Here is a 25613-nt window from a genome sequence, read left to right as displayed (position 1 = left end):
TTATGGGCTATGTCATCTCTGTTTGGAATAAAGGGAGAAAGATAATCTCTAAGTGGATGAGTTAAATCCCAAGAGACACAGAAAATAGTACTTCTATGTAGAGTAGCATAGACCCAATGGTGAGGTTAATTCAGGGTCAAGAAGTGGACGGATGCGTCACTGGGACCGGCCATTTACCTGTACTTAAACAAACAAAAACCCAACCATACATACACCCCTTTCCTAACTGAACCAAAGACATAGATTCAGTTTACCTTTATTTCTGTTATGCTGTGCATTGCTTAGAGCAAGATTTGAAAACAACCAACAGGAAGCATGATTATTTCTCTAGTTCTGTTACTTCTACTTAGTAACCGTAAGTTTTGGAGCTCTGAATACACTTTTCTCCCCTCTCTCCTGAGAGGAGTCGCATACTTTCCTTTTGAATTACATGTTTTTTGTTAGCCACTGGCTTAGCTGCCCTCGCCTATTCTTCATAGCCCTTCTGTATAAAGGTGCCAACTGACTTCTTAGCATTTATCTTTTCTTCTCCCTGCTCCCTGATATGTACATCTTCTAAGTTCCAGAGAACGTTCTCTTCATTTTCTTGGCATTGGCTGTCCCTAACCTGCTGATGAGAGCGTCCTGCTTGAAATTCTGCTCTGCTTCTGGCCATTGATCTCCTTTTATGAGAGTGGACTCTCCTTAGATGTGACTCAGTCCACTTCCTGCTGCTGAGTTTTAGGGACCTTAGATTCTGTTCTCCTGTTTATTAAAGGAACAAGAACCAGGTTGTACTTTTTTTGTATATACACACAATCATGACAAGTTTAAGATAAATTTCAAAACATCAGTCTAAGACAGACCAGATTTTATTTATGCAAAATAGAGTTTCCTTCACATTTTACTAACTTCAGTATTGATTGTAATGAAGTTATTAATAAAAAGTCAGAGTTCCCACCACCAGAAAAGAAAGCATATACCACCAGACTTGGCTCCTGATAGCTCAAGAGAGTGACCACGGTTTTGCTAATTACCCCCCTTTTTTAAAGTCAAAGTGGCTGTATAATACATGCTCAGTAAATGTTAAACTGCACAACTGTACTGAGATTATTGTTGATGACTTCTGATTTTATTGTCTGCATGTACATAATAACAATATACACAGATAAAGAGCATCCTTTACAAGCATTAAATATGCATAAAAAGTCCATTTTAAAAGCAACAGAAAAATATCAAATGTTTTATTATGAATAACTTTTAAGATTTTACTGTAGAGTTTTTCTTTGTTGAAACAATTAAATCTAATTTTATTAAAATATCTTTACATTAGTCAGGTGATTCTCGGTAGGTCTCAAAGGGTAGATTTCCCAGTGTACTTAGACAAATTGATGAAAGGGAGGAAGGAGAACATTTAGGCATCTATGAAGTTAAAAATAAAGAGCTAAGTATAAATCTAAAATAAGTGTAAAGTAAAAGTAAATCTAAAGTCTTCTCAGACAGCCAGGGTTTAGAAATACTTCATTTTGAAACCTATATAAAACTGTTTTGAGATGCTGACTGTTTCAAATAAAATAGGAATTTATATAAGTGAAGCACAAACTGAAATAGAACTGAAATGCTTTTAGACTTTCAAAATGAATACTTGGATATTTTTACTGAATTTTCTGTGTGGTAAGTGTGGGGCTGGGCCTCTGGGAGAGGTAAAAACGAAGGCAATACATGAAAAAGGGTATCTTGTTCTCAGGGAGCAATTGAGATCTCCTACAGGTGATAAACCAAGTGAAATCTAATAGTTTTGCTTCATTTTGTGACTTTCTCCCACTATGGCCTCAGAGAATGGTGAGCTCCAAGTAGGCTCATAAAGGGAATTTTGAAATACTCTTAATAGATCTGTTCTTGAAATAAGTCAACTGAACTGAGCGAGGTAGTGTGCCAACACAGTGACTCACAGCCCTGGCCAACCCTGATCCCAGACCTTTACGACAAGTCCCTAGTCTCATTGCCATTCTCAAGAGTTGTACGCAATTCATCTGCACCACGTGTTCCAAGGCCACCTTCCTGGTGGTCTGGTGGACATGTGATAGTAGTTATAAATGTCGCCCATAAACGCATAGGCCAAAACATTAATGAACTTTTCAGCCAGTAAGTCCAGCTCATTCTTTGGCTGCATGGTTATCTAGCTGCCTCATTCTGCCAAGCTACAGTTGCTTTAATTTTCTCTGGTCAGATAGAACAGTCAAGGTAAGTGGACTTTGTTCCTCTCTCCTCTGGCTTTGATTCCTTGATTTGTGCCACTGCCCCAACTGTAGCTACTTAGAACCAGCAAAGTGTTGACTAGAGGGCTGAACAGTGTGAGCAATAATTGTGTACCTTCAAACCTCACTGCCTTTTACACGTGTAGTTGTGGTCAAAATACCAATGACATAGCCAACCTCTAGGGACAGAAGCCACCCTAGTATCTACATTCCTTTGTTAACAGAAACCATTCATATTCTTTACTGAAAGTGTTTAGTAAGCATCTATCTCTGTAAATCCCTGTGCTAGGAACTGAATAATAGGAATTGGACCATTATTCAATTAGAACTTTTTTATGTCAATAGGATAAGTAAGGAGAAAATCTCCATATATCTTTACGACTCACTGTGTCTAGGTTCTCCTTTCTGAGTCACACTCAAAGGTATATCTTTGAAAGAAAAACAATAAATGAAGTAAATCTTTGGACAGCATCCTTGAGTTTTGGTTAGACGGAAAATTTCAGTCCCCATTCAGAAGTCTAGGCACTTGTGAGGATTCCAATGTGATTTAAATAAACCACCAATTTCTGAAAATCAGAAATGAAAATATAAACCCAAGAAGACTGCATGCTCTACTCTACCTGTCTCATCTCTTGTCCTAATAATAAAATACCTTGTACTCACCAATGTTCTAAGTGATTTTTGACTAGACAGCAGTGGTACATCAATAGGACTGGAGTAAGCAGATCGAGACACTCAAGGCTTCTTTTAATCTCTTGAATCATTATTGCAAAGATAAAAGTGGGTTTCTGAAAGAGTAAATTTCAAAGGAACCTAGCAATTGGAATGGTGAAAATACTAGTTCATCTGGTCCATTTCCCTGGTTGGTTTAGAAATTTCTACACGATATGGACTACTCTAATTTGACTAGCATAATTTGAAATATCGCAGATGATAGAGTTTGCTTCTTCCATCAAGAGAATAGATCTGTCTGATAAAAGCCAATAGATCTTGGCTTTTATAAAAATAATTGATCAATTCCATTATTATTAGAGATGACATTTGAAATTATTCTGAATCATTCTTTAAATCCTGGATATTTATTTCTTACAGATATCTAGGAGCTGTTGCTTGTTGAAAGGTGCAAGGTTTTATGGAGAACATGCAAAGACATTCTTTCCTTTGAGATATCTATAAAATCTCTCTTCTTATACAGGATACATATACACACACATCATTGGGTAATATGAAAAATGGTGCATTTGCCCAGCACAAATAAATACATTTAAATATAAAATAGCCTACAGATCTTTAGACATATTCTTCAGGTAACCAGGATTTATTATCATGTATTTAATGTCATATTAAGTGACTGAAAGAAGGAAGTCATTAATATTTTATTTATATGCCTCACATTTGTAGGTTTTCAGAGATTATGAGAACTTTAGTAACCATCTAACCGTCAAAGCTAATAAGTTAATCATTTATTAGAGTCAGGATACCTGCCTCTGTTTGAGGCAGCAGTAGTCATCAATTTCACGAGTATTCTTGAGCACTTAAGATGCGTCAGTGTTTGGTGTCATTGTGTGTTAGGGAGGGGGTTGTGTGTAGGATGGTGTAAAAAGATTGTTTAAACAAAAAAAACAAAACCTTGTTAAGGTGATTATAATTTCACACCAAAGGAAAAAAACCACGCCCGCAAGAACTGATGCAGTGTAGGACAGTGGAGACTAGGTGGCAGGTAAATATTTGAAATGTGTCCATAATTTTACATAATCATTGACCACTTTCTTAAAAGTGGGGGGAAAACAGCCCTGATTTTTTAAAAAAATGCTGTTCTGGCTATGACATTTATAATATGAACTAATATTTGAGTCATGACATAAACTGTGATATACTTCTAATTATTGGCAAATATGTGTTGCTTGAGTTGCCAGTCAAAGCACTTAGCAGTGTTAGTTGTCCTTTCTCTTTATTGAACCCCTTAGTCGCTAAATTTTGGTCATTTTTAATGCTTTTCTCTAGAGTCTAACTGCCATTGACATGCTAAAATAATACTATTCTGATACCAGCTGTTAAGGCCCAGGAAAATGACTTTTAAACTCATCCATGAATTTATAAAGGCTGCTTTTTGTAATCCATGAGCTTTAAAAAGGGGCTGAAGATGCAGTGCCTGATTTTAAAAGCCAAGGTTGCAAGGCAGGAATGCGTTTTGTCTCATTTGGGTCTTTAATTCAATGCTTTGCTTTGTTTTTATTTTGTATTGTAGGAAGTGTGAGGGGGAATATCCTTCTATTCTACCTAGGTAAAGCCATTCATAACCAGAGATTATTTGTACCCCGCAAGAACATAAACGGTTTGGTTTGGTTGGGTTTAGAAGGCTGGGGTTAGTGAAGGCAGTGTTTGCTCCGAAAAAGAGAAGGCAATCCTGCAAGGTTTCCCATGAAACCATTTGAGGACTAAGAAATCCATTGGTGGGGGTGGGGTTAGTGTTCCAGGATATCTTACCAGTAAGTCCAACCTGCTTTTCTTACCAACTGTCTGTCCATCCATCGTTTAAATAGTGATGGCCCCGTATTACCTGTAGAGTCAGCCTCTACTATTCTCCCTCCCTTTTCTTAGTCTAAGTCTAGAAATGGATGGAGATCAGAGAAGAATCAATCTTCTCTAGTTTTCCCATCCTGTTCCAACTCCCTCACCCTTGACCTTTCCTTCCCCTCTCATGGAAGCTGCATTATTGCATCCCTTCCCCTTGGACTTGATAATTCTCCCTTTAGAATATGGAAGAGGGCTAAGGATAGATAACAGGGGCCTGTGTCTCCCTGTGTCCATTCCAAGATCCCTAAGGTTTTCCCTAAGCAAACTCCCTTGACTCCCCAGACAGCAGCTGAGTGCTTCCCCACTCCTCCTGATGGGCCTCGATGGAGACCCACATAGGGGAGGGTGCTTCGTTGACCCCTTCTCAGCTTCCCTGTCCTTACTGGATTTCCCGACTTCCTGGCTGTATCATTTAGTGTTTGCTGCATAACAAACCACCCCCAAACTTTATTTATTTATTGGCATATGTTTCTGTGGATCAGGTGGGTGTTTTTTCTGTTGCAGGCTGGCTTGGATGGAGCTAGATGATCTTGATGGCCTCACTCACACATCCGGGGGCTCAAGTGAGCTGACTGGGCTGGAAGGGTAGGCTTGGGTGTCTGGGGTTTCTCTTCTTGTGGTCTTTCATCTTCCAGGAGCCCAGACCAGCTTCCTTCATATGGCTGTTTCAGGCTTCATCGGCATAAGCGGGCAAGCACCAACATGCAAGGGCTGTTCAAACGTCTGCTTCCATCTCACTTACTAGTATGCCCTGTGCCGAACAAAGCAAGTCTCAGAGCCAATCAAGAATCAAGGGGTGGAAAAATAGATGTACATCCGATGGGAGGAGTGACAAAGTCCCACTGCAAAGGGGCATGGATATCGGAATGGGATTATAGCTATTTTGCAACTTAACACACTAGCAGAGAGCTTGGAAAAGGCTCTCATTATTACAATCTATTTTCCTCTTAAACTTTCTCCCTCTCAACCCTCAAGGCCTCAAACTGAGGTTGGAAACTGATGATTTTTAGTGAGGAATTGTCCTTTTTTTTTTCTTTCTGTCGGATATGACATTTTGGAATTAATCTTGGTTCTTCCTGCCATATCACATTATTTTCTTTTTTCTTTTTCCCCCCTCATTACCTCTTATTATTCTGCCTTAAATTGAGCTAATGGTGTTTTAAAAAATTAAATGTCCATTTAAAATTTTTCTAATCCATCTTTTTTTTCTATTCCTCCTTGGATGCTTTCAGATACTTTATCTGCCTTTGTTTGGGGTATTTATGATATATTAGTGTTATCTATAAAATGTGTTTTATTTGTATAGGCTATGTTCTCCCTTTCATTTATTTTCTTTTCTGCTTTTTTTTTTTTTTTAACAAAGTCAGTTATGTTATAAAAACAGCCCCCATGCTGATCTATACTTTTCTCTAGATATTTTCTCTGAGCTGAATACGTTGTTATTTATCATCATCCTTTGTTTGTGGCCAGATTTGAAGCCATGCTTCAGTTCTCACAAACAAATCAATTTGAATTAATTTGCCAAGCAGAGTTAACAAGCCGAGGCATTGCATGAATTTAAGATATAGTACAGCAACCGCATTCCCTGAGGTTATTCCTTCACTGGGAACATTTTGATTCTTGTACCACATTGTAGTCGCGTATACCTGACCTTTGAATGTTGCACTAAATGATGCATGGCTGCCAACTGGTTCATATTTTGAAAAGCCTTGGAAAGGCCACATAACCAAACAAATCAGGAGTATAGACAATTCTTTAATTAATACCTTTGTGGGGGAAGAGTGGTCTTCAAGACATACACTCTCTGATGCTTGCCTATTCTAGAAATCCTGTGGCTAATGATGTTCTAAGTGAAAGTTTGAGAAACATATTTCTTAGATGATCTTTGAGGTCCCCTCGACCTTACAAGTGTAGATTCCTCTCAAAATATAAACTGTAAGGTCCAATGACCTCTACTCCTAGAAACTACTTTATAATTATGAAACACAAAAAAAATTTGCGGGGATTCCCTGGTGGTCCAGTGGTAAAGAATCCTCCTTCCCATGCAAGGGACGCGGGTTCGATCCCTGGTCGTTGGGGAACTAAGATCCCACATGCCGAGGGGCAACTAAGCCCGTGCGCCATAACCACTGACCTTGCGCGCCTCAACGAGAGGTCCCGCCTGCCGCAAACTACAGAGCCCACGTGCCCTGGAGCCCACCTGCCACAACTAGAGAAGAGAAAATCCCCACGCCGCAACTAGAGAGAAGGCCGCGCACCGCAACGAAAGAACCCACATGCCTCAACGAAGATCCCACGTGCCACAACTAAGACCCGACACAGCCGAAAACAAAAAAAAAATTTGCTTAAGAGGGACCTCAATGGTTATGTGGACTCTCCCTCCCCCTCAGCCCTCCACCTCCACAGATCCCCAACAAGTTCTCTAGCAAGAAGAATCTCCTTCAGACCGTAAAGGCTGGTGCAAACAAGTAGGAAAATGCAGTCCTCCTGAAAGGTGGGGAAATGGTAATAGAGTTCCTCGAAGGAGCTCAAATCTCTGGGTCTTAGATGAGTAGTGTTCCAGAATGCTGAAGAAATTTGGACTCTAAGCCCTTGTTCATGTTTACCCAGAAGTAATGATGGGAGTCAGAATAGAAAACTGGTTTGGGAAAAGTGTTCTAAATTTTACATTGTCCAAAACAATGTGTCTCAAAATTGGAACCAATATGTAAAAATTCTCATGTGTTTTATTGGACAGATAAGTTGGTATACATTTAACCATATTTAACAAAAAATATGGTGATGGCCTGGGCTCTTCAAAACAAGTCTTACCTAAATAGTCTCAATTCCCTTTGGAGAGCATTAGCAAATTGGCACATGAGGAATATGTTATAGATAGAGCGTATCTTCATTTCCTCGAAAGAGTATAATGTAAGGTGAGCTATGAGAGCCTCTTAAGGAGATCTGCCTCTGGTTGAACTGAAATGCTCAGATAAAGCTCTCTAGTTATTCTGTATCTATTGCTGTATAACAAATTACCCCAAAATTTAGTGGCTTCAAACAGCTAACATTTATTATCTCACAGTTTCTGCAGGTCAGGATTTAGTAACAACTTAGTCGAGTGGTTCTGTATCAAAGTGTCTGATGGATTAACATTACTCATCTATTGACTAGGGCTACAGTCATCTCAAGGCTTACCTAGGTCTGAAGGATCTGGTGGCCTCAGTTCCTTGACATGTGGGTGGCTTAAGTGTCCTTACGACACAACAGTAGCTTCCCCAGAGTGAGCCACCAGAGAGGGAGTGGGAGGAAGTCACAGTGCCTTTTCTGATCTAGTCTCTAAAATGAGTCGCACATTGTTAATTCCACCATATCCTATTCTTTAGAACTGAGTTACTAAATCCAGCCCAGTTGGAGAATCAAGTTCTACCTCTCACAGAGGGGAGTTTTAAAGAATTTGTAAACGTTTTAAAGTCACCACATAATCCTCCTGTTCTGTAAAATTTTCAGGGTCTGGCATGAATGTACAAAAGATATGCTTATCACACTTGCAAGATGGCACAAAACTAAGAAAGGTATCTCCTACAGGAAATAAAAGGCCTAGAGTTGAACATTTTCTTATCAGGTTGGAATGCTGTTATAAAACAAAAAAGAATAAATTTAATATAATTAAAGTCCTGCTTTGAAGCTCATAAAGTATACTGTGTGAAGGCAAGATGGCACAAACTTTTTGGGAAGCAATTTAATTGGAAACTGCCTTAGGCTTAAGTTGGAAATAAACCTACTGTGTGACTGTGCTGTGTTGTGTTGTTTAGACAACTGTTGTAAACCAGCATATTCACCAGGTCAGGAGTGGGTGGTGCGTGGGAGAGTGATTGTTATTTTTAGATCCCTTGGGAATAATATATTCATTTGTAGGCAGGAGGTTCAAGGTTGGTCTAGAAGACCTATAATTTACAAACACCAGAGACCCCATATGATCTAAGCAGAAATAATACTGTAGCATAAGTTTATTATGGCATCAGCAATGTTGATATTGGTGTGACTTTCCTGTTCACAAGGATGAAGATGTTTCTATTTGTTGCTCATCGAAATTGTCCTTCCAGACCTCCTACCTGTCCTCAGAACTGGGTAGTGACACCACACATTAATGTTTGAATGATTGGAATTTTTCTTTTACCAAATATTCCAGTATTCTGGCATTAAAAACATTGAGTTTGATGTCCTCTACATGAGAGGAATGAAAGTGAATGGAAACTGGGGGCGAGTGGGAAGGAAGGCACCTAGAGAGAATTGAATCACCAACATTAAAGAGTAACAGAGAGATTGCACAGAGGGTGGATATGCAGGAAAGAATGGCTCATGGGGAAGAATGAGCCCTAGCATGACACCGTGGCTTTTGCGAAAGTGGAAGAAATAAGTGATAAGAAGAAGGACAGCTAGGGGAATCTTGAAAGGATCATGTGTCAAAAGGTTGAAGACAGAACATTAAGGTTTTATGTTGAAAAGGAAATTTGAAAAGATTTGACACTAAAAGTTGTGTGGTGAAGTAAATCTTGTTAAGTTTGCCTTCTTTTTAGTTTAACCCTTCTGAATCAGGTACTGTTATAACAATAACAGCAATAGTAACAAATCATATATTGAGCACTTATTTTGTGCCACACACTATGCTAAGTACTTTACAGACACCTAGTTCTCAGTTAATTCTCACAACAGCCCTATGTTGCAGTTATTATTATAACTTTCATTTTATATATGAAGAAACTAAAGCTTAAAGATACACCAAGACATAGGTATACTTAATGTGTTTACCAGGAAGGAACTAGACAAAAGCCAGGTTGAAATTGACTAGCCTAGCTCCAGGGCATATTTTGGAATAATTATAGAAGGCAAAGAGTGACACCATTTGAGGAAGGAAAGCAAATTTTATAATCGGTTTTGTTTTGTTAATTTATAGCATGTCATTTTTGAAAGTGGATCTTAAAGAGTAAGTTCTAGACAGACCTATGATCATGAAGAAAGTTCCATTAGATTACTTGGAAATAGTTTCTTAAACTATGAAAGCAAATAAAGATATTTTGGTCACCTGGGCCTTGTTTTGTTCATCTTTCTGGGATTGAAAGTATCCTTCATGGATGAGGATAAATAAAAAGTCCAGGATCAATGAGCTTCAGGAAGAGAGTTGAGAATGGCTTCAAAATACAGGGAAAGGATAGGGATTGGTGATATATGGTCCAATTATTGCATCAGGGTAAATTGTCTTTAATATAATAGCACTTCAACAGAAATGGCACTTTGATTTAGATTTGGGAGAAGTTCAATGTTAACGTGTTTGCACACAAACTTGACAAAGCCAAGGAATAGGGGCGTGATCACTTGGATAAGTGGACGTTGAGCTCCAGGGTTACATCTCCAGCACAGTCCCTACTCCCATCCCCTGAGAATGAAAATAAATCACATTTCCAGCCTCTTCCAACTCCCCATGAGCATTCTTGACTGGATTATTACATTTAATTTGTATAAAATCTTACAAGATAGTTATTATCATCTTCATGTATTTTTTGGAACAGATGAAGAAATAGACATCTAGATTAAGAAAAGTACGCAAGTTCACAGAACTGGTAAATGTCTGAGATAGGACTGCATCTATCCTATCGAGCCATCTTTGCTTAAATAGCTCAACTCCTATAGCCTAGAGATGGTGGATCAATACTATGACTTGAATATGGGAAGGAATTGATAATATGTCTGTCCACATATATTTTCCATTTCCAAACATACCCAGAAGACAGGAGGCAGTGAGCTTCATCAGCCCAGTCAGGGCATTCGTGGGTGACCCCCACTGCTTTCTAGGAGTAAACATCTCATCACTTTGGAAAGGTGGTTCTTGCTGGCTCCTCGAACCACTTAAGTGAGTCTGGAAAAGCTCCCTTGTTTAATAATGCCCATGTGCTCTGAGTCTATTAATTTACTTCCCCCAGCTGATCAGTTTTCTACTCCAAGAGATTAATTTCCTTGCCTTGGCACACTAAAGGATCGAGGCTCAGAACATACAAATACTTCTTTTTTCTTTGGCCCCAAAGGTGTGTTGTGAGGATTAATGAGATGATGCTTATAATTGCATTTTGAGCTCCTTGGTCAAAAGGCACTTAATAAATACAAGATATTAACTCTTGTTGAGTTCCATCCATCACTTACAAGTGGATGAACATTCTAGATGCCCTTCGGGTAGCACAATACCCGCCCCCCCCAATCTGACTCTGAGAGAATTTGTCTGGGTCAACACCAGGAACAAGACCAGTGCGGAGCTCAAAGAATTTCCCCCAGTTCCTGTCCTTAGTGCCTGATGTTTGCTTTGAAACTCACAAAGTATTCTTTGGGGAGAGAGTCATTCTAAGAACCTCTGAAATGCTGTACTACTTGACTCTGCCCACATTGATTTTCTTTTGCCTCTGGCTCTAATACATAGTATTCATTCTCTGATTGTTCATTAGACCCACGGTCTCATTTTTTAATGTCAACAAAGCAATAAAGAAAGCTTTCCCTTCCTTTACTCCAGACTCAAAACAAAATGCGAAAATACCTCTGGCATTAATTTTGCACAGATGAATGTTGCTACGATATTCCTATTAGCATGTCCACATGGTTGACAACCTTTCAGATGGTATTAATGGTCTACCTGCAAGAAAGCATTTTCGGCCAGCCCAGTGCAACTTGCCAGAACCTTTAAGCCACTCTTCCTCAGCTTAGCAGCAGTATATCATCATTACCTGTAGCTGGAGCAAGAAATCGCATTTGTCGATGTCTGAATTGCTCTTTTACTTTCAGTGGTTTTAGAAACCAACTTTGTTTTGGAAATGGGGTTAGCTGAGTATGTTTTAGAAGATACAGAAATATAAAAAGCAACAACCAACTAGGGTCTGTTCATCTTTGGATGGTAACCTTTGTGGCACCAAATGTAATACGGTCACCTTTTGAATGGAGGCCTGGAAAAGTTCTGAGACCATGGAAGCACACCATGGAATTAACATGCTTTCTTCTGATTATTAAGAAAGAGTTGAATCATGTTAATAATAGTTTAAATAAATTGGATGTTTTTTCATATCCCAGGTTCTGTATATGCTCTACCTCTTAATATCCTATACCAAGTCCTGTGGTGAATTCGGAAGTGGGGAAACTGGACCTTGTGACTTGCACAAGGTCAAGTAGCTACTAAAGTTAAAACTCAAAGCCAGGTTTGTCTCCAAAGCCCATGGTCATAGCTCCTATGCTGTGCTGATTATGGTTTTAAGAAAATTAGTATAACTTCTAATGAATAGGATCTATGTTTGAACCAACAGAGTGTAAAAGTTATTTTCTGTGCAATACAAGAGTTCTCTCTATCTTTAAGTTTTTCAACTGAAAGAATTTTTACTTCTTTGGGGTCATCAACAAGTTTCCAGATTACTTCTTTGGGACCTTAAAGAGGGACTAATGTATTGGGAAACTATTCAAGGGTCAACTTGCTTTCTTTGTCTTATCTTCTCTGTTCTCTTTTCCTTTTATCCTAAATGGATTAGCCCACATGTAGTCAATGTGAGCTGTTTTTGCATAAAGGTTGCAGCTATGTGTATGAACCAGTTGGGCCTCAGTAATTTTACCTCAGAGCATTCTGCTCTTCACGATATTATAATTCAACAGTGCATATTGTATGTGTCTCCAGGAGCTGAAATATTTGATGACAGAACCAATAGTACAAAAGCAAATGACAATGGGAGGTCAATTGTATAAAAAATGGATGGAGAAACACACACACACACACACACACACACACACACACACACACACACACACACCCCTCTAACCTTTTTCAGTATAATAGAATGAAATATGGCTAATACCTTTTTTTCTAAAATTTAGTTCCAAGTAGTTGAGTGTCACATCCACATAAGTAATTTAAGAACTGTCTATTTGAAGATGTCATTGTGCAATTTATAGATTTCTCAGCGTGGTTGAGAACTGCAATCATTACATTTTTGGCGTATAATTAGTAATATACATATGCCTTTTTTTAGTGACATTATGACATTACTATTCATAAGGCCATTCCTTCTTGAGGATAGCATCACTTTCTTTTGAAGAATTGATTTTAGTCTGTGTTTAAATGTTCATACTGGCTGCTATATGAAATGTACAACTAAATGTCATTAAGGATTTAATATGAATGTATATGGATTTGATGAGGTTTGCTAAGCTTTCAGAGTAGTCCCTGTGTTTGAATTCTGGTATGTAGAAGGTTGTTTGCTCTTCAGTCAGTATAGCAAATGGGGCTCGGGGCAAATGAACTCATTCTCATGCACATGTTTCTAAAACATTTCTCACTAATGTTTGAGATAAATTAAAATTAAAAACCAACAAGAACATGAAAAGAGACTAAGAACGATGTTAATGTGGCAATTTAAACCTATTGGTTTTCCAAATGGCCTTCCATCTTTCACAACTTTTAACAGTATGCAAGATCGCTATCCCTAGTGCTAGATACTATCAGTCTGGCATGGAAAACTTAAAACTTTTTTCTAAATGTCTTTTAAGCTGAGATGGAGAAGAATGACTCTCTGTCTTTCACTTTCTGAAGGGTCTAAGGTTGAATCGTGGCTATGCTGTCCTCCCAACATATCACTTACTGATTCTCCTACATTGTTTCTTAGTTTTCTAGCCAGTCCCATGTCCTAATATGATTGTCTGTGGAGCTTTATGCTTGACAGAGAGTGGATGGGCGGGAGGGTGCTTAGGAGGACCAAGACTCATATGTTTGGGGAAGAAGTAAGTCAATGCAGCTTCTTAATGAAGTTGGTACACATAGAGCTGTCAGTTTGGAACGTTGGGTACTTATGATTTTGTCTTGCACGTTATGAAGAATAGTTAGCTTTATATTTGCTATTGACTTCACCAATCCATTCCACAGTGAGTGGAACAGAGGTCATTACTATACTTAATATTGTAGCCAATGACAGTTACAGAAAACCCAAAGTAATAGAACATATTCAAGGTGAACCTGGCTTTATCCATTTGCCATTTCTCAGTATGTTGTGACTAAAACTGGAGAGGTCAGAGCTTATGAAGATGGATGACATCCCTTGTGTATCTGTCTCCTGTAGGGTAGAATTAAGAGTTATAGAGATATAGGTTCTTTTCAGAAAAGTGCATGTTCCTTTTCTATTAGGACATGTGAAAATTTACCCAACTTTATTTTGGATTAGTAGAATTCTGTGTACCCAGATCTACCAGGATGATCATTATAATGATCTCTACGTGGTATTTACGTTAACAGGTAAAATTAACTTTTTTCACCTTGGACTTATTGAAACACCAAGAAGTTAAGATACCTTTCTGGTTTTCCTCCTAGCTTACACCCTGTCTTTTTTTCTTCTGTGAGAAATAACATTTGGAGGAAAACTTTAAATTATATACTGCAATCCAAAACTGTTAATCGTTCTTTCCATTCATTGCACTTTATCCTTTGATATGTTAATATGTTAGGCTTTATGCCAGGCAGATAGGGTCCCATAGTGTAGGCTGGGAACAGATCCATGGTCGCCTCTTTCATGAGCTTTTTGTTTGTTTTTATTCCTGGATAGTAAGAATAATGAGTCAGCTCCTTAGAATAATTTGTTCAAAGGAGAAATGCATGGGGAATCTTTTAAATATCTCCCAATATTGCCACCCCTTCCCCATCCCATTCCTCACATGAGGCAGGTACTAGTTTAGCCACATGTGGAATCTTCTCTGCCAGTGAAAACTCCTCTGTGAAGATGACCCTGAGATGGAAATGCCAGGGCAAGCTTCTGTTCACCTGATGCTATATTCAATCCTAATAATCTTTCTAGCTTTTAGACTCTTTATAAATGGTTTCCAAGCCACCTGTCTTGAGAATTTGATTTCACCTTCATTGTTGGTGATTTGGATTGGGCTTCCTGAAGTTCCAATACTGTAAGGCTATGAGTCAAAAGTAATTTAGAATTCACCGGTTTCTGCTTGATCACTATGAGGTTGGTTGACAAGACAGAGCAGTTCCCAAAGCATGGCTTCATTATTTTGTGATTTGAAGCATATTCATTAGGGGTATATGTTCACAACACCACTCTCCATGTCTGTGCTAATTAGACAAACCATCCAGGGGTGGTAACAACATTTATGAAAGGAAGAAAGAGGCATACTAACAGTTAAAAGCATTATGTTTGATCCTTGAAACTGATTAGATATTTCATGCTTGGAAGAAGTATCCCTAACAGGCTTTATGAATGGATGTGTATTCAGGAAGGACCTCTCCTAGGAAGGAAAGAGAGAGAGACTAGGTAGACATATAAAACCTGTGTCTGTTAGTACTAATAAAATATAGGTACTCAGAAGTCTGAAAATGCTATATCACTATATGTATAGCTGCTTTTATTTACAGATATTTACTTTGGGGTTCCTTCGATTTTAAAATGTGGAACAGATCTAGACAAAGAGATAGAGATTAAAAGAGTTACCTGTAATACTCTACCTATTTTACATAGGTGATGGGATGCCAGGCCCCCCTTTATGGAATAGGAAGTTTTCGTTGGCCATCAAGGCTTAAATTGTCTTCTTTGGCTTCCCTCTGCCAGGAAGTAGAGCAGTTGCACACACTTGAGAGGAAAATAAGGACGTGCATGGCCCCATGCTTCTGATCAGATACAGTAGAGTGAGTGTGGAACATGCATGACTAAGACACTGAGGATCCCCTACCACGTTATGAAGCTGATCTGATACGAGTCAAGGGGACCATTGTTCCTCCATTGACCCAATTAAGGTGTGGTTAGAGTGAGATGGAGAAGAGTGAAGGTAAACCCATTTCTGTAAATAGCCAAACCGCTTCCTGATGCCCATCCCAAGTCACGTTTCCAAAACATACGGAGTACCGCATAGCTAAGAATAACCTGACCTCACATCTGTCAACCAAGGGCAGAGTGACTTCGACTCCACCTCCACTAAAGATAAATGGATATCTATCTCTAAAAACTTCATAAAACGCACCAAAAACCTAGGATGTTTTTGAATGACTTATTGACTTTTCAGATTGTTCTTTAAGCTGTTTTTTAAACTTTAAAGGCAACACTGATAATGAACGCTTCCAAATGGTAAAACAGAAAATCCCCTTCAAATATAACCGGCCCGTAGAGGAGTGGCTGCAGGAAAAAGGTAACTGTCGTTAAAACTTTCATTTTAAAATCATTTGATTCTAAACCCTCATTTTTAAAGCCTGCAAATAAATGTTCCTTAAATGATAATCGCCTGCTGCATAAATGACTGTTTTAATTTTCATTATAATTTGTGTCAGCTTCCACCTGCCATATGTTGATAAATCATGCTATAATACATCGCCATTAAAATACAGTTAAAGGGACTAACATCTAGCTTTCTATCAGCATGACAACCACAAACAAGAAATTCCAGGCACCTCTAAAAAAGAAATGTATTATGGCAATTTAACCACTGCATGACATTATTTGTTAATTTGTTTTAAATTACCTCTTATACCAGAGCTTTCTAAAGAAATTTCAAAAGAACTTATTAAACTTACATCTTGAGGCTGTTTTGGCTTTACTATCTGTAGCACGGTTAATGACAACAAAAAAATCATAGATTGACTCTTGTAATTTAAACTGCTTAAATAACTGTTATAAGGGGAGCGACTTTTCTTTTTAACATTTGTTTTTAAACAAAGAAAAGAATGAGAAAGATGAATTTTGCCTTTAGAGTTAAACCTACAGAGGCAAATATGTTTCATAAGAAGTTAATGGTGTCCTAGTTGCTGACTGAAACTAAAAAAATAAACAAACTTATTCTACACTTTGGTTGTGTATTCGATATTTATGCAACAAAAGTGTACGTGGTTGAAAAAGGAAAGGTTAATGGAAGGCAAAACAGCAGTTTCTCATTTGCTGAAAAAAACAACCACTTTGTTAATAAAAGAGGGCAGCGGTTATACCCGATGTTAGAATTTTCTGTGTAGCTCCTATTTATTAGGAAGTGAATTATTGTCTTTCAATGACGAAAAATTTTTGTCTTTAAGAAGCTATTTACTCTGTTCTTTCCTGATCCAGTATAAGCTACTCTTGTAGCTTAAGTGAGTTTTATTTTAAGTAGACATTAAGTGAGTTTTTAAAATATGTAGAGATTTGATTGAGTTATTTATAAATAGTAATGAGGTATATTAATATGCAACTTAAAAAATAAAGGACTACTACAGTTGTAAGTTGAGTGAAAACATTCAGACCTTTAAACACGGAAAATCCTCACTGAGTCTTAACTGTTTGCCCTGTTTTTAACGTACGTGGTCTAATTAAAAATAAATTAAGAATAACTCTAAAAAGCAAATAATTTTGTTTAGTAATCACCAGCTCATAAAGTCCCTTTAACATTAAAGATGATGACTGCCTCACTTCTTAAAAAGGAAAAGACAACTAGATGCATGTCTGAGTCTCATGTGCCTGAGAGAATTTTTTTGTTTCTTTCAATTTTATGTTAATAATATTTTATTTTACTCCATTGCCTTTTGAAGTCTAAGTTCAGTAGCATGCCAGGCATTTTCATTTGTATAAATCATTATAAAGTTACTAGTAGGCTTTTAGTTTTCCTTCCAATAGCATTGTTATCAGTTGGCTTTCATATAGAAGGATGCTTCCAAACACACAACAAAAGTTGAGTTGGTGGGACAGGGATAGGGGTGGTTTGGGCGGAAGGGAGGGAGGAATTCCAGTTTCTTAACTGAATATGTATATGTTTATATATGCTAATAATATTGAAAAGAATTATTTGCAAAGTGGGAAGTTCTCTCTTCTATGTTATTTTAACCAAAATTACTTTTTTGTTTGATTTTGGTAAGTAACATTTATTCGTTCTGTTGCTTTACCTCTTCCTCTGTCTAGGTAACTTTCCCTTCAAAAGAAGTAGAAAATGTATACCAAAAGACCTTGTAAGGACAATAAGTAAAACAGGGTAAATTCAGAAAGATGATTAGGCAGAGGTATTAGGAAGTAGCTGGAATCCTCTTTGGAGTTATTTCTGTCATTGGGGAAGAGATCTGGGTCACAGCATTCCCAAGTCTGTTTTCTGGCTCTGTCTGCTATTGACTGACTTTCTGACCTTAGACAATCCACTTAACCTCTTTATATCTCAGATTTCCCATCTGAGGAGAGGAGAAATAATACTGCCTATTCCCCAAGGGTGTTCTGAGGTTTAATTAATTAGTCTTTGTGCAACACTGACTGGAGACGTGCAAAGATTTAATTTAAGCAGTATGTGAACTTGTTGTCCAAATGAGGTAACAATTAATAACTTTCAGGAGGATGGGCACCCAAAGCAAAACACAAAGTAACCTGCTACAAACCCTGTACTGGGGTTATAACCAGATTTCGTATTATTGATGATAGAACAATTAATTATCAGACTGGAATAGAGAGATAATAATGGTCGCTCCTTATAAAAAACACGATTGATCATAATGAGGGACAATAAGGAGATCTGGCATTGATTTTGAGAAATCTTGGGCAGATAGTACGACTTTCTCCGGTCAGTCCCTTATATCCTTCATAGGGAGAGGGTAGTGATGATTGTTTCTCACTTATTCACTTAATCCTACTTACCTGAGAGAGATAAATTGATCAGAGGAAGAGATGGCAGGAGACTTGAATATCCCCCTATTCCTTTAGTGCTTGCCAGCTTTACTATTAACCACCTAATCTCAGGTACAGAAGGCTAGGAAAGGGTTTTAAAACATAAGAAAAGCAAACCTAGCCAGAAATAAAACATGAAACAGACAAATAAACAAAGGTCCAGATACTTCCTAGGGCATGATGGAAATCTGAAACACAGGCAGCCTCCTTCCCTATTTCACCCCACCGGTGTCTTGTTCTCAAGAAGTGATTAGTCAGATCTCTCCTTGAAAGAAGGAATAGCCAGAAGTGGAGCAGTGGCTTAATCGTATAGCCCAGGACACATGTCTTGCCTTTCTCCATGCTTGGGTCAGTCTTGAACAATCAAAGACCACTTGTTGGAGTGAACTATGGCAACTGGAATAAAGGAGATCCATCATTTCTTTTCTTTTTTTTTTTTTTTTTACTCTGGTATCTGCGGCCGCAGGCTTGCCCCACATTCCGTACCCCTCCCTCCGCCATGGCCTTAGTGAGCCAGAGCCCCCAAAACAGCTGCTCCTTTTTTTTTTTTAATTTTTAAATTTTATTTTACTTACTTTTTTTATACAGCAGGTTCTTGTTAGTTATGTATTTTATCCACATCAGTGTATACATGTCAATCCCAGTCTCCCAATTCATCCCACCACCACCCGACCCCCTGCCGTTTTCCCCCTTGGTGTCCATAAGTTTGTTCTCTACATCTGTGTCTCAGTTTCTGCCCAGCAAACCGGTTCATCTGTGCCATTTTTCTAGTTTCCACATATATGCGTTAATATACAATAGTTTTCTCTTTCTGACTTACTTCAGTCTGTATGACAGTCTCTAGATCCATCCACGTCTCAACAAATGACCCAATTTTGTTCCTTTTTACAGCTGAGTAATATCCATTGTATATATGTACCACACCTTCTTTATCCATTCATCTGTCGATGGGCATTTACGTTGCTTCCATGACCTGGCTATTGTAAATAGTGCAACAATGAACATTGGGGTGCATGTGACTTTTTAAATTTTTTTTTGCTGTACGCGGGCCTCTCACTGTTGTGGCCTCTCCTGTTGCGGAGCAACAGGCTCCGGATGCGCAGGCTCAACGGCCATGGCTCATGGGCCCAGCCGCTTCACAGCATGTGGGATCCTCCTGGACCGGGGCATGAACCTGCGTCCCCTGCATCGGCAGGCGGACTGTCAACCACTGCGCCACCAGGGAAGCCCGCATGTGACTTTTTGAATTATGGTTTTCTCTGGGTATATGCCCAGTATTGGGATTGCTGGATCATATGGTAATTCTATTTTTACCTTTTTAAGGAACCTCCATACTGTTCTCCATAATGGCTCTATCAATTTACATTCCCACCAACAGTGCAAGAGGGTTCCCTTTTCTCCACACCCTCTCCAGCGTTTGTTGTTTGTAGATTTTCTGATGATGCCCATTCTAACTGTTGTGAGGTGATACCTCATTGTAGTTTTGATTTGCATTTCTCTAATAATTAGTGGTGTTGAGAAGCTTTTCATGCGCTTCTTGGCCATCTGTATGTCTTCTTTGGAGAAATGTCTATTTAGGTCTTCTGCCCATTTTTGGATTGGGTTGCTTGTTTTTTTTAATATTGAGCTGCATGAGCCGTTTATATATATTGGAGATTAATCCTTTGTCCGTTGATTTGTTTGCAAATATTTTCTCCCACTCTGACGGTTGTCTTTTGGTCTTGTTTATGGTTTCCTTTGCTGTGCAAAAGCTTTGAAGTTTCATTAGGTCCCATTTGTTTATTTTTGTTTTTATTTCCATTACTCTAGGAGGTGGATCAAAAAAGATCTTGCTGTGATTTATGTCAAAGAGTGTTCTCCCTATGTTTTCCTCTAAGAGTTTTATAGTGTCCGGTCTTATATTTGGGTCTGTAATCCATTTTGAGTTTATTTTTGTGTATGGTGTTAGGGAGTATTCTAATTTCATTCTTTTTCATGTAGCTGTCCAGTTTTCCCAGCACCACTTATTGAAGAGACTGTCTTTTCTCCATTGTATATCCTTGCCTCCTTTGTCATAGATTAGTTGACCATAGGTGCGTGGGTTTATCTCTGGGCTTTCTATCCTGTTCCATTGATCTATGTTTCTGTTTTTGTGCCAGTACCATATTGTCTTGATTACTGTAGCTTTATAGTATAGTCTGAAGTCAGGGAGCCTGATTCCTCCAGCTCCGTATTTTTCCCTGAACACTGCTTTGGCTATTCGGGGTCTTTTGTGTCTCCATACAAATTTTAAGCTTTTTTGTTCTAGTTCTGTAAAAAATGCCACTGGTAATTTGATAGGGATTGCATTGAATCTGTAGATTGCTTTGGGTAGTGTAGTCATTTTCACAATATTGATTCTTCCAATCCAAGAACATGGTATGTCTCTCCATCTGTTGGTATCATCTTTAATTTCTTTCATCAGTGTCTTATAGTTTTCTGCGTACAGGTCTTTTGTCTCCCTAGGTAGGTTTATTCCTAGGTATTTTATTCTTTTTGTTGCAAAGGTAAATGTGAGTGTTTCCTTAATTTCTCTTTCAGATTTTTCATCATTAGTGTATAGGAATGCAAGAGATTTCTTTGCATTAATTTTGTATCCTGCAAGTTTACCAAATTCATTGATTAGCTCTAGTAGTTTTCTGGTGGCATCTTTAGGATTCTCTATGTATAGTATCATGTCATCTGCAAACAGTGACAGTTTTACTTCTTCTTTTCCAATTTGTATTCCTTTTATTTCTTTTTCTTCCCTGATTGCAGTGGCTAGGACTTCCAAAACTACGTTGACTAATAGTGGTGAGAGTGGACATCCTTGTCTTGTTCCTGATCTTAGAGGAAATGCTTTCAGTTTTTCACCATTGAGAATGATGTTTGCTGTGGGTTTGTCATATATGGCCTTTATTATGTTGAGGTAGGTTGCCTCTATGCCCACTTTCTGGAGAGTTTTTATCACAAATGGATGTTGAATTTTGTCAAAAGCTTTTTCTGCATCTATTGAGATGATCATGTGGTTTTTATTCTTCAATTTGTTAATATGGTGTATCACGTTGATTGATTTGCATATATTGAAGAATCCTTATATCGCTGGGATAAATCCCACTTGATCATGGTGTATGATCCTTTTAATGTGTTGTTGGATTCTGTTTTTTAGTATTTTGTTGAGGATTTTGCATCTATGTTCATCAATGATATTGGTCTGTAATTTTCTTTTTTTGTGTAGTATCTTTGTCTGGTTTTGGTATCAGGGTGATGGTGGCCTCATAGAATGAGTTTGGGAGTGTTCCTTCCTCTGCAATTTTTTGGAAGAGTTTGAGAAGGATGGGTATTAACTCCTCTCTAAATGTTTGATAGAATTCGCCTGTGAAGCCATCTGGTCCTGGACTTTTGTTTGTTGGAAGATTTTTAATCATAGTTTCAGTTTCATTATTTGTGATTGGTGTGTTCATATTTTCTATTTCTTCCTGGTTCAGTCTTGGAAGGTTATACCTTTCTAAGAATTTGTGCATTTCTTCCAGGTTGTCCATTTTATTGGCGTAGAGTTGCTTGTAGTAGTCTCTTAGGATGCTTTGTATTTCTGTGGTGTCTCTTGTAACTTCTCCTTTTTCATTTCTAATTTTATTGATTTGAGACCTCTCCCTCTTTTTCTTGATGAAAGTTCAGTCAGTCTTGGTTCAGTCTTGGAAGGTTATACCTTTCTAAGAATTTGTGCATTTCTTCCAGGTTGTCCATTTTATTGGCATAGAGTTGCTTGTAGTAGTCTCTTAGGATGCTTTGTATTTCTGTGGTGTCTCTTGTAACTTCTCCTTTTTCATTTCTAATTTTATTGATTTGAGACCTCTCCCTTTTTTCTTGATGAGTCTGGCTAATGGTTTATCAATTTTGCTTATCTTCTCAAAGGACCAGCTTTTAGTTCTATTGATCTTTGCTATTGTTTTCTTTGTTTCTATTTCATTTATTTCTGCTCTGATCTCTATGATTTCTTTCTTTCTGCTAACTTTGGGTTTTGTTTGTTCTTCTTTCCCTAGTTCCTTTAGGTGTAAGGTTAGATTGTTATTTGAGATTTGTCTTGTTTCTTGAGGTAGGTTTGTATAGCTATAAACTTCCCTCTTAGAATGGCTTTGGCTGCATCTCATAGGTTTTGGATGGTCGTGTTTTCATTGTCCTTTTTCTCTAGGTACTTTTTGATTTCCTCTTTGATTTCTTCAGTGATCTCTTGGTTATTTAGTAATGTATTGTTTAGCCTCCATGTGTTTGTGTTTTTTATGTTTTGTTCCCTGTAATTCATTTCTAATCTCATAGCGTTATGATCAGAAAAGATGCTTGATATGATTTGTTTTCTTAAATTTACTGAGGCTTGATTTGTGACCCAAGATGTGATCTATCCTGGAGAATGTTCCATGCACACTTGAGATTAAAGTATAATCTGCTGTTTTTGGATGGAATGTCCTATAAATATGAATTAAATCTATCTGGTCTATTGTGTCATTTAAAGCTTCTGTTTCCTTATTTATTTTCATTTTGGATGATCTGTTCATTGGTGTAAGTGAGGTCGAATCTGAATGAGATTCTTGCTGGGTAGAGTAACCTTGGTTGCAGTTTCTTCCCTTATATCACTTTAAATATATCGTGCCTCTCCCTTCCGGCTTGTAGATTTTCTGCTGAGGAATCAGCTGTTTACCTTATGGGAGTTCACTTGTATGTTATTTTTCATTCTTCCCTTGCTGCTTTCAATAATTCTTCTTTGTCTTTAATTTTTACCAATTCGATTACTATGTGTCTCAGTGTGTTTCTCCTTGGGTTTATCCTGTATGGGACTCTGTGCTTCCTGGACTTGCGTGGCTATTTCCTTTCCCATGTTAGGGAAGTTTTCGACTATAATCTCTTCAAATATTTTCTCAGGTCCTTTCTCTCTCTCTTCTCCTTCTGGGACCCCTATAATGCGAATATTGTTGCATTTAATGTTATCCCAGAGGTCTCTTAGGCTGTCTTCATTTCTTTTCATTCTTTTTTCTTTATTCTGTTCTGCAGCAGTGAATTCCACCATTGTGTCTTCCAGGTCACTTATCTGTCCTTCTGTCTCAGTTATTCTGCTGTTGATTCCTTCTAGTGTAGTTTTCATTTCAGTTATTGTGTTGTTCATCTGTTTGTTTGTTCTTTAATTCTTCTAGGTCTTTGTTAAACATTTCTGGCATCTTCTCGATCTTTGCCTCCATTCTTTTTCTGAGGTCCTGGATCATCTTCACTATCATTATTCTGAAATTTTTTTCTGGAAGGTTGCCTATCTCCACTTCATTTAGTTGTTTTTCTGGGGTTTTATCTTGTTCCTTCATATGGTACATAGCCCTCCGCCTTTTCATCTTGTCTATCTTTCTGTGACTGTGGGTTTTGTTCCACAGGCTGCAGGATTGTAGTTCTTCTTGCTTCTGCTGTCTGACCTCTGGTGGATGAGGCTATCTAAGAGGCTTGTGCAAATTTCCTGATGGGAGAGATTGGTCAGATCCATCATTTCTAACCAGTATAATTCAACTTTGCATTTCAATTCTCTCTGATCTTCTTTTTATTTGTAAGCAAGGGCAGAATAACATCAATAGGAAAATAAGATGAGGACCATTACAGATGTGAAGTACTGTTGTGAATATTAGAAATATAAAATTTTCTACCTGTAATCAGTTATAAGCATTAACTGATTATCAGTTTTTGGCTATATATAAAAAAGGAGATGAATAAGCATTAATATTATGGTTGGCCAACAGTTATGTGAATGGAAGGGATAGCTTGGCACTGAGGTGTAAGATACTGAATTTTAGCCCTAGAGATCTCTTACTAGGCAAATTCTTATTATGTTAACCACTGCAAATGCCTATGCAAGGCCAGGAGCATTTTTTTTTTTTTTTTTTTTTGCGGTACGCGGGCCTGTCACTGCTGTGGCCCCTCCCGTTGCAGAGCCCAGGCTCCGGATGCGCAGGCCTAGCGGCCATGGCCCACGGGCGCAGCTGCTCCACGGCATGTGGCATCGTCCCGGACCAGGGCATGAACCCGCATCCCCTGCATCGGCAGGCGGACCCTCAACCACTGCGCCACCAGGGAAGCCCGGCATTTCTTTTTATAGTAAGCTTAGGGTTCCCAGAATAAAGCTGTTGTCAAAAAATAAACAGTAAAGAGGTATGAGCTCCAGGCCATTAGCCAGTATTATTGGGCATTGAACTTTTTGCTGCATCTTATGTGAGAAATGAGAGGCCAAAGGATAGGCAATGATGCATGTGCACAGGGCACTGAAGGAATTGGTGGGAAAATAATGGAAATCTATTAGACCTATTTGATTGGACCCTTAGGATCTGGGCAATTCTGTTATCATTAAAGCCAGCAGATTCCATTTCCATGCTCCAGATATTTTTATAGAGATTATTTTCACTATAACAAAATTATCTGTCCAAATCATCATAGTGAAGTATAGTGTTTGAAGCTTCCAAAGGGGTATTAGTTATAAATCATTCTTGACTAATATGCCCTTAAGCATTGCCCAGTGAGTGGAGCTGGGTCTTGTACAAAGAATTCCCTCTGAGCAGATGCATTTTCCCTTCTCTGTCCCTTCTGTTTCGTCTGTATTTCTACATTGAGTAGGGACTCCACATTATACACCAGAAATTCAAGGATAGCTGCTCACTGTGTAGGCTTAAAGGCCATGTAATAGTGGTAGAGGTTAAGCGCCCAAATATCACAGCATGCCTCTATTCATATTTGAGATTATATGAAAACCTCAGTCTTTAAAAAAATATATTCCCTTTTATTAAAAAGGCAAGTATATCAGAACATTGTTTCCAGTCATTAATAGCTAAAAATATTCAGGCAATTAGATTAAGAATGAATGAAGTATTGTTTGATCACTGACTAAAATGGAGAAAAATTCAGAAAGGATATATTTAATTCCATTAAAAAAATTTTCCACATTTCTCCATATGGAAAAACAGAAGAAAGTAATCTGGAGAAATAATAGAATAGAAGGCTCTAACCTTTAAAAGGTATTTAGATTTTTCTGGGAAACATCTCAAACTTAAGAGAGGCTTTTTAAAGTAGGAATAGTTGGGGGGAAGATAAGTTGAGTTACACTATTCTAACCTCTGTTCTA

The 25613-nt window shown here is 38.1% G+C and overlaps 1 protein-coding gene across 4 annotated transcripts in view; it reads left to right on the top strand.

Moving 5' to 3' along the window:
• The window catches only part of NRXN3 (neurexin 3), a 1615508-nt gene that overhangs the window by 1432363 nt on the left and 157532 nt on the right, over window positions 1-25613 (top strand). For 3 of the 4 annotated variants that reach the window (XM_060004108.1, XM_060004110.1, XM_069540412.1), the window contains one exon: window positions 15906-15995. The exons of the other annotated variant lie outside the window; for it this stretch is intronic. In XM_060004108.1, the coding sequence (XP_059860091.1) occupies window positions 15906-15995 (90 nt within the window). The remainder of the gene's footprint in view (window positions 1-15905; window positions 15996-25613) is intronic. 4 annotated transcript variants of the gene reach the window in all.

The sequence above is a fragment of the Delphinus delphis genome, chromosome 2, assembly GCF_949987515.2.
Source record: "Delphinus delphis chromosome 2, mDelDel1.2, whole genome shotgun sequence".
NCBI classification, from domain to species: Eukaryota; Metazoa; Chordata; class Mammalia; order Artiodactyla; family Delphinidae; genus Delphinus; species Delphinus delphis.
The sequence above is the reverse complement of the archived record's forward strand: the minus strand, read 5'-3'. Positions and strand labels throughout refer to the sequence as shown.